At 48.6% G+C, this 9,977-nt stretch overlaps 1 protein-coding gene across 1 annotated transcript in view; it reads right to left on the bottom strand.

Moving 5' to 3' along the window:
• The window catches only part of Edaradd (EDAR associated death domain), a 60,597-nt gene extending 50,863 nt beyond the window's left edge, over positions 1–9,734 (bottom strand). Inside the window, exon 1 of the mRNA XM_023700879.1 lies at positions 9,664–9,734. Within this exon, the coding sequence (XP_023556647.1) occupies positions 9,664–9,694 (31 nt within the window). The 5' untranslated portion in view covers positions 9,695–9,734. The remainder of the gene's footprint in view (positions 1–9,663) is intronic.
• Positions 9,735–9,977: the final 243 nt, after the last annotated feature.

The raw sequence follows: 9,977 nt of genomic DNA, 5'->3' as shown, positions 1-9,977 counted from the left end.
GCCACTGAGCTATCTCTCCCCAGCCCCTAGGAAGCCATCTTAACGATGACTAAATCTACTTGAGTGCAATCTTCCAGATTTGTTCAGTGTACATGCTGAAACAGTCAAGATTTAATGTTCACTTTTTATGCAGACCTTCATTAAGCAAGTAGGCCCTAAGTCTAGGCAATTCCTTTTGGGGTACCTGTCTTCGTTACTCTTCTCTCATTGCTGGGACAAATACCCAACACTCAAAATGAAGGAAGGAAAGGTCTATTTAGCTCAAAGTTACTGGAGGTTTCAGTCCATACTCATCTGGGTCCAATGCAGAGCAGCACACAGCAGAAAGCAACCTTTCATGGGGGTGGCAAAGAGCAAGAGCACACGGGAGGGGTAGCAGCAGCTCAAGCAGCTGGCTTCTCTTCCCACCTTACATTGTCATGCAAATTACCTGCCCCAGGGCAGGTGCAGCGTAATCAATCACAAACTCCAGAAGCCACCCCAAGACTGCATGAGGCTTTGGGGGGACACCTAGACACAAACCATAACAGTACCAAAAAGCACTGGGATAATTTATTGAGATAGTAATTTGTGTTTGTTCTGCTGTATGCTCCTTTGCTAAGAATGAGCTTTGCATCTTTCCCTGCCCCAGAGTGTTGACAATGCCAGAAGGAGAAGCTGTGTGAAATCAGTATCTCTGTTTTATGATAGCCTTTGGTCACTAAAGACAGCAGGCACAAGTGGAGAGAGCTTTTGCAGTGCCCTCCCATGAGGGGGGACTAAGGCCTGGTCCTGGCATTTTCTCAGATAATTTGTTACAGCAACAGAAAACTATCTAACACAACTACAGAGTGAGACTTGAGCTTAAATTGGCCCAGAATATGAGAAAGTGTGTTGCAACAGCACCCTGAGCACGTAGAACTCTAGACACACAAGTGACAGAGCGCGGAGCACTCTGCCTTGGTGGTAGTGCAGGACCACACAGGATGCACAGGAAGGATGGACACCACAGGGACAGGGAGCGGGCAGGGATGGCCTGCACAGCAGCAGCCACCTGTGTCCCAAGGGATGCCTGACATTAGTCATGGGACAGCACTGGAGGGAAGAACATTCAAGGCAGAGGGAACAGCCCAGGAATAGGCTGAGAGACGAGAGAGAACATGTGTCAAGCATGTCCCCACAGCCAGACAGACTGCATCTGGCTTTCTAGCTTTTCCTTCCCAGGCTTCTCACACACTGGTCCCCTCAGGCAGGGCCGGTAGAAGCCACCACCAAGGTGACATCTATTTTCACAGATCACACAGCCAAGGAGTGTCAAGGCCTTCTCCTTTCTCCTATCACAGCCTCTTCTAGAATACCCCACCTTCACTGAAGTGCACTGTGGGGTTTTAACACGTCCCAACACTATGGGACTGCAGGGAACAGGGCTGGTGGGGGATTGGTAATACACCCTCAGCATCCTGCGCAAACACTGCTCACAGTGTATATAGCAAGTTAGAACTGCTTCCTGCAGAAAAAGGAGTAAGAGAGGAAAAGGCTCAGTTTCATTTATTGCTCTTTCATTCTCAAAGCGCAAGGGTCTGAGTTCAATCCCCGGTTCTGCCAAAAAAAGAACAAAAAGAAAGAAACAAAAAGGAGTAAGTGAGGGAGGGAAAAGGACAAGGCCTAACAAGAGAATGAAATGGAGGGGGTAGCTGAAAAAGGAGGAGCCAAACTAAAAACAGCCGTGAGGAGTAGCCAGGACAGGTAAGAGGACGGAACACTGGGCAGAGCTGGGGAGGCCCAGGTCTTCACAGGCACACTGCAGACAGCCAGGGCTGGCCTTGAACAAGAATACTGCTGTGACTCTAGACAAGCCTATGACCTGGGGCCAGCCCAGTGCTGTGACCAAATCTCTAGCCGCTGCACTTGGCCGGTGGTCATTGACGATTCTGCTCCAGCCAAGTTTGGAAACCCAGATGACTGACCTACTGTCTCTGACTGTAACCCAGCTGCTGTGCTGTCACTGGCACACCTGGGGGCTCCAAGGATGTCAGGCAGGGGCAGAGAAGATGACAGCGTTGGGGCCCAAAGTCTGACATCTCTGGAATAAATGGAACTAAGGAAGTGAGGGACAAGTTTCAGGAGCTTTGCTTTCTCAAGTGCCACAACGGGGTACGGATGGGTTCAGGAAAGGCGCTGTGTATATGTGTACTAGAGGCATTCATGCCCAGGTCTTCTTTTCACTGCTAAGATTCTGCTGGTTCTGGTCCTTGCCATACTACAGTCTCTGGACCGAGTACTTATGTGACACTGCCAAGTTAACAGACCCAGCTACTGCAGCAGCCCACACCCTCTATCTGATCCAGCTCCTCATCCCAGCAGACATGTGTGCGTGCGTGTGTGTATGTGTGTGTGGGGGTGGGGGGGGTGGGGGGGGTGTTAGCGGGACTAAACCCGGGGCCTCTGCACTGAGCCACACCCACTGCCTTTTTTACTTTTTAATTTTGAGACTAGATTTGAACTTGAGATCTCCTGCCTCAACCTCACAGAATGGTGGGATTACAGGCATACGCCCTCATGCCTAATTCTGACAGCTCTTTTAGCTCAAGCTGAACTACTTTTATTCTCACAGGCCCAGATTCTTCTGGCTCAAAGGGAAGTTATTTGAGGGAGGGCTGCTCCCAGTTATCTGACAATGATCTAGAAGTAAAAAGTTTTCCTAAAACTTCCTTGTTTCTCTTACTAGAGGCCTTATAGTTGCTTGTTTACAGTACCATTAAGTGTAAAGTAAATCCCTGGTCCACATGCCACACTGGCCCCACCCCTGGGGCCTGCAGAGCAAGCCATGCATGCCTGTGATCCCAGTGCTGGGGAAGCTGAAAACAGGAGGATCACTGAGTCTGAGCTTTGTAGTGAGACCCTGTGCCAAATACATAAATGAAAAAATAAAAAATAAAGTGTAAAATAAAATTATTTAAAGATCTAAAATGTTTACTTTGCAACTCCCAAGTAAAAGCAGGCTGAGTTCCCAGGTAAGGCCATGGTGTCAGATGGGACACAGGGTTCCAAGAGTTAAAAATATCTTAAAATAGTGACACATGTGTACCTATGTTTACAGCAGCACAAGTCAGCTGAACTGTGTAGATGAACTATGGAACAACCCGTATGCTCACTAACAGACAAGTAGATAAAGAAAATGTGGTATATATACATACGCGGGATATTATGCAGCTACAGAGAAGAAAGAGTTCAGTCATCTATAGACAAATGAAAAGATCCTGAGACAATAATGGTAATCAAATTAAATTAGATGCAGAAGGTTAAATATAGTATAGTTTTGCTTCTATGAAAAAACCCACAATATAAATACAAGGGATCAAAAATGATCGAGTTATGATACACACGGGTACCAATTCCCCAAAATGAGGTTAATTATTATGTATTACAAAGAATTTTAAAAAATGAAAGATTAAAAATGAGCATACATGAGTCCCAGGGGTCAGGGATGCTCCCAGCTCCTGGCTGTCATCCACTACGAGGCCAAGCTTCCCTCCTAAGGGTTCCTGACTCTTCCGGAACAGTGACTCCAGACACGCTCAGATCAGCCCATATTTCCTGGCAGCTAAGTGGCAGCATCTCTGTCACACAGTGAAGCAGATGTTTCCCTCCACGAGCATCTTCTGCAGTGTCCCCTGATACAGGAGACCTGGTGAGCTGCTGTGGCAGGACCTGGTAAGAGCGAACTGGGCAGGCTACACGATCATCTGGTTTCTGTAGACTGTAGAGCCCTAACTTGTATGAGATATGGCAAGAGACAGTCTCTTCATCCTCGCTCACGTCACACCCCAAGAGTGGCCACCAGAAGGACCTCACAGGCGGAGTTATCTCTGGCAGAGAGAGTGTAGCACTGCAGCCTTAAGCAGTGCAAAAGCTGGCCCTTCCCTGGGGTCCACTCTGTGCTGCACTAAGTACTATCTCTGTTGACACAGGTACTTTGGTTTCCTCCAAATTCCCAACCCACAGCTCCCTCCCTAAGGCAGCTCAAAAACTCTTAACTTTCCTGGTCTGTCCATCTTGAAGCTGACGATCAAGAAATTCTCCAACCCACCTTAGCTGAAAGTAGACCACAGGACCACTAAGCCCATATCAGAGGGGATCATGCCATGTACCCGTGAGGAAGGAGCACCCCAGAAAGGCCAGGAAGAATCTGGACAGATCCCTTGGCTAGGTCCCCACCTAGCCTATCCCATCAGACCCTTGTTGGCTCATTACTCCCCTATCTGCACATGCAGGACCCACACTTAAGTGGCAGGGGCAGACTTTGTCTCGGAGACTTTATGGTTTCCAGGATTATCACCTTTCAGAGGTGGCTCATATCCAGGCATGGTGGCACAAACCTGTAATTCCAGCACTCAGAAGGCTGAGGCAGGAGGATTGCTTGTGAGTTCAAGGCCAGGCTGGGCTACAGAATGAGTCCAGGCCAGCCTGAACCATACAGTGAGACCCTGACTTTACAAAACAAGAAAGAAAAAAGAAGATAAACAGAGACAGAGACAGTCAGACAGACAGACGGACAGACAGAGAAGAAAGAAAGAAAGAATGAATGAATGAAAGAAAAGAAGTGGCTCAGGCATTGATCATCTGACAGACCTTCCTTGGAGAGAAGGGTGTCACTGTGTCCAGATTTTTTCTTTCCTTTTTTTTTTTTTTTTTTTAAGATTTTCTTTTTTTGTAAAGACACCAGTCATACTGGGTTAGAATCCACTTTAAAGACTTTCAGCTTGATCACCTTGTGTGTGGGGGGAACCCTATAGTTCCAAATAAGATCACATTCTCAGGTACTAGGGGTTAGGATTTCAACATATATTATAGAGGGCAGGACACAATCCAAGCCCTAAAAATCTCCCTTCTGACCTCGTCCATGCCCGTCCACATGTTCACATCACCCTGCCCTCCACCTCCACCCAGCAAAGCCTTCATCACTCCAGAGCTGACTCTAAACCCACAACCTCAGCCCAGATACCCAAACCTCCACACGTGCCCAGTCCCAGGCACAGGGACAAAACACCCGGGCTGCAGCCTCTGCAGAAGGAACAGCAGCTTCCTGCCCAGGGCAGCATCACATACAGACATCTCTCTTTATCTGTCACATTAGAGAGGCCATAGTTCTGAAAAGCAGCTTCCTGGAGGAAGTTCAAACATCTTCCCCAGTGCTGTCCTTTCAGAGAAAACAAAGAGGGGAGGTGCGGCCAGCACTTCCAGCTTGCTCAAGCCCCTTGAGCCAAAGAGTGGAGCCCTTTGTGCTTTCTAGTGAAGAATTAAAGACAACTCTTTGAACTGGTGATTTCAGAGTTAGAATTCACTTTTTCTTCTTTTCTAACCATAGTTTTCTTTTGCCCTCTGGCTGTCTTCATCAGTGGTTATAAAGAAACCCTGGTGTCCTGAACCACAGTGGGAATCACAAAAGCCCTCACAGTGTATGCAGAAAGGCTACCTTGGTAGCAGAGACAACCTTCTTCTCTTTCCCCTCCGTCATGAGGCTGAACAAGCAAGCGGAATCCTCAGCCACCTTCTCTGGACAGCAGCCTCATCAGCCCAGTAAGAGAAGGAGCAGGAAAGAGAGCAAAGAGAAGACAAAGGGATTTGAGAGGAGATTCCGACACAACTACAGCAGAGGGAAGAAAACTGAGTAAGCAGAGGCATTACAAGTCAGTGAAGAAATGAAGGGGAGACTGGAAAAATCCACAGGGAAGGAAAGGAGAGAGGGAAAAAGGAAGGGAAGATCACACATTGTTACCACCATCTTTCATGGCTTTGGAAAAAGAGCTGGTCCAATTCTGGACCGACAGCTCCCAGAAGAGGTTCACCCTCTAGCTCTGGCTGTGCTCCCTCCCTGGGCACTGCCATCTCAGACCCACGGCTGCCCAAAGAAAGATTAGGAAGGGCCAGTGATGGGTGCAGTACCTACAAAGGTGCCACGATGGACAGGAGACCAAGGCTGGGGTTGCCAGGGAGCAAACATGTTGCACAAGGCAAAAGGGGCCCCAGAACAAGAGAGAGCTGTGTGGCTGTGCTCCCTGATACCAAGGAAGTGTCCCCTTGGCCAACCTTCCAAGTGTTTCCTTCTTCAACCTGGACCTTTAGAGCACCCAGGTTTGATCTGTCTTTAACATATCTAAGAGATGTGGTAAAAAATACAGTAAATGTTTACTTTATTAAAAATATTACAGCAAAACACACTGTCATTAATCCCCCTCAAAATCCTCCTCCTCGCTTCAAACACATTTATGCCATCATGCTCATCACGTTCTGAAGCAGTTATGGAAGTATCTTCAGTTGTATCATCATGGCTGCCTGGATGTCCTGAATAGATTCAGAATGTTTAGCTTTCATTGTCATCTTGACTTTGGAGAAGAGCCAGAAATTGCAGTGTGAGATCTGGTGAATAAGGTGAATGAGAACACAACACAATGTTTTCACAAGCTTTCCTTTCTGGAGGACTGCACTTGGTAGTAACATTTATGGTGTTTTTGATCACTCTTTGTAAAAAGTACTCACAAAAGAGGACTTCCAGAACTGCTTCAGAAAGTGGCGGGAATGATGGGGTAAGTTTGTGCAAAGCAAAGGGAAATACTTTGAGGTAGATTAATGGTAGTGTGTCTTTTATTGTAATTTTTAAAAATTTACACACTCACTATATTTTTTGATCATCCCTTGTATGTCTATAAATGAACTAGATTATATCTACATTTAACAGACAATTCTGGAACCTTCGATAACCAGCACGAGGGCCGCAGAGATAGCTCAGCGGTCTAAGCGCCTGCCTGGGTAAACTCAAGGACCAGGGTTTGATCCCCAGCACCACATGCTGCACCAGCCCTGCCCCAGGCACCCCAAGCCAGCCACCAAGACCAGGCATAGTGACACATCGCTGTAATCCCAGCAGTGGAGAGACTGAAACAGGAGGAACACTACGAGTCTGAGCTATGTAGCTTGACCCTATACCAAATACATAATAATAATAATAAAAATAATAACAACAACAATAACAAGCACAACCATTTCCTTCTCTGTGACCTCAAGTGTCTTGGGAATCTTCTTAATGTCAAAGGTTATTTTTTAATTAACATAGTAATATGTATACCAAAAAAACTTTGCAAGGTAAACAAGTGAGCACATCTAACTCAATAGTAAATTTTTAAGATGCCAATATGGGAAGAATGTTTTTCCCCCATGGTTTGATGCATATGTGGTTAGATTTCATTTCTTCATTCATTCATGGTAAGTATTCTTCAAAGGCTTAGTACTAGGCTAGGTGATAAAGGTAAGCTAAAAGAGAGAGAGAAAAAAAAGATGTGGTCTCTAACAAAGAGCTTATACACCAACAGGGGAGAAGGACCAAATTCTTCCTCAGTGGAGTTGGACTACTGGCCAAATAATCACACCTATATCAGTGACAAGTGGCAGAGAAGGAAGGAATGTGTGAGGGTGTATCACGAGGTCCTGGGGCTAGGTCACCTCTGAGCTGAAGTTCAGAGAAATGGGAGGTAACTGTGTGTGTGTGTGTGTGTGTGTGTGTGTGTGTGTAGCCTTTCAGCCAGAAGAAGCAACCTATTCAAAGGCCAGGAGGGTGGGAGGGCTTTCCAGGAACAGAAATGAGGTCCTATGGCTGCCATCCAGAGAGCAGGGGGCTAAAGGGGGCACTAACTAAATGGTTTAAGGAACAGGTCAGGCTTCATCACACACAGCGTGGAAGCCACTCAAGGACTGAGGACTTGTCAGAAAGTGGCTCTAAGCAGGATGACAGGATCTGACTTGTTCTGCAGAGATCACTCTGACCACCTTTTGTAAAGTGGGTTGGCAGCAGGCAAGCCTGAGTGTGAAATCACCAGGTGGGAGTAAGCTCGGCAACCAGGTGAGAATGTGGTAACAGGTCTAGGGAGAAATGAAAATGCCAATGGCCTCGGTCCACTGGAGCCATCCACAATTTCACTGCAGAGATGGAAGGGAGGTAAGTTTCTTGGGTGGTTGCTAAATGGAATGAAATGTTTAGAAGGGGAAGCTGGGTGTGCTTTAGTGGAAGAATCACATTTGACTGACAGAACCTCAGACTGGGAAGGGATACTGAGACCAATCTTCTAGGCACTGGGAAGTCTTCAACAGCTAATGGTGACAAGGGATTTTGACCTTTGGAGGCCACACTCCTGCCTCTGGGGCCCCACATCCCAAAGATCTCACCTACAGGTTTGATTTCTGTCTCCTAAAGTCAAGGAGACAGATCTGCCCCAGGATACCCTCCTGTCACACATTCTGTTGTGGCATTTTTGCACCTGTGCTTGGACTTTCAAGTTCCTTTGATCCAGGCTGTGGGCCTCTGTTCTGGCTGGGCCACGCAGAACTGAAGGTACCTGGAATTCCACATCCTGCAGTGCTACTACAGTCGCCTAACACCACACTACTCCCCTGCTGACCTCCTTACATCCGAGTCCCTTTGGTGATTCACTGAGGCTTTTATCCCTGAGGTCACTGCTGAATGGGTTCTCAGCCCCCACCTGTGGTGCTTCTGGGGTGGGGCACAAGCAGAGTTCATCTGTATTCTTATTGAGTGAATCTTTCTTAAGACCTGCTCCAGTAAGACCTAACACCACTATTACTGAAACCTTGTCCAAACATCCCTCCACACCTTGTCAGTTAGGTTCTCAGCACCAGGGGATGAAGGGTAGAGGCGGAAAGGAAATGGGAAGGATCTCTCCTTTATTTCCCCTTCTGTTTTCCAAACGAAACGTACATTAGGACATTTAGACAATTTATTTTCTATCTAACCATCTCTAGACACATTCTGTCTCCTCCTGGGTTCTCAAGCCACAAATTAGTATTGGAATAGTACAGCTCTGTTCCTGCCCACGCTCCAGAAATGAAATTAAGAAACATGTCTATCTGAACAGCTGCATCTCGCTTAGGGTGGCTCTTCCCCTGCAAGTCCAACCTCAGCAAAGCCAGATACAGCCCCAGTGCACCCTGAGGGGCGTATCAGTCATTCAGAAGTGTATTCCACAAACATTCGCAGAGTTTGCATCTAGGCTGTTAAGAGTGAGAATTCCTAGAAGGTGAATTCTAAAAAGGATTTAAAATCCAGGTGAGAGATGAAAGAAAAATCTAGATATTGGCCTCAGGTAAGAATGTACAATATTTTAAAATAGGGACAACACTAGAGGACATTCTAATCAAAGGCCTCCACAGGTGGGGATTCCACGGATGGGCTCCGCCTTTGAGTTCTGTGGATTCTAATTTATGAAAACTCTCTGGGGCTGGGATGGGGGACCCAACATTGACAAAAGAGCCGTTGAAGGGAGGAAGAGAAGACAAAAGGCATGAAAGCTAGAAAGCAGGGAGGGCAAAGAGGAGCAAACGAAATACACCCCATGCGCTCTTCTCTGCCGGGGGTTGGCGCGACTTGTTTCAACCTGGCATCCCGCGCCCGGAACAAAGCGGCCGAGCGCCCGCGCGGGGCTGAGGCTGCCCACAGGGTGGCCCCGGGGTGGGGGGCACCGTCTCCGACCCCGTCCCGCCCGAGCGGGTGTCCTGGGGTGCCCTGGGAGCCGCCGAGGTTTGGACCCAAGCGCCCCGCCGCAGCCGCGCGCCCCACCTGCTCCCGCCAGCCGACCCCGCCGCAGGTGAGGGCGCGGCGCGGTGTCACCTTACCTGAGCGCAGAGGGTCGTTCGGAGAAGCCATGTGGGCGGGGAGCGGGCAGGCGGGCGCCCGAGCTGAGCCGGGAGGAGAGCGGGAGCGCGGGCACTGGGCGTCCTGCGGGGCAGCCGGTCCGGGAGGCACCTCCACCGCTGCGCGCCGCCTCGCCTCCTCCCGGGCTCCGCTGCTCCTTCCTCGAGCTCACTTCCTGCTCTGGCAATTAGCAGAGCCTCCGCTCGGCGTCTCCCCCGCCTCCTCCGGAGGAGCGCCCGGAGCGCGCGTCCCCCTGGGCGGCTCCCACCGCCGGCCCCCGCGACCGCAGCCAGGG

This window comes from Octodon degus, unplaced genomic scaffold, assembly GCF_000260255.1.
Source record: "Octodon degus isolate 3935 unplaced genomic scaffold, OctDeg1.0 scaffold00127, whole genome shotgun sequence".
Lineage (NCBI taxonomy): Eukaryota > Metazoa > Chordata > Mammalia > Rodentia > Octodontidae > Octodon > Octodon degus.
The sequence above is the reverse complement of the archived record's forward strand: the minus strand, read 5'-3'. Positions and strand labels throughout refer to the sequence as shown.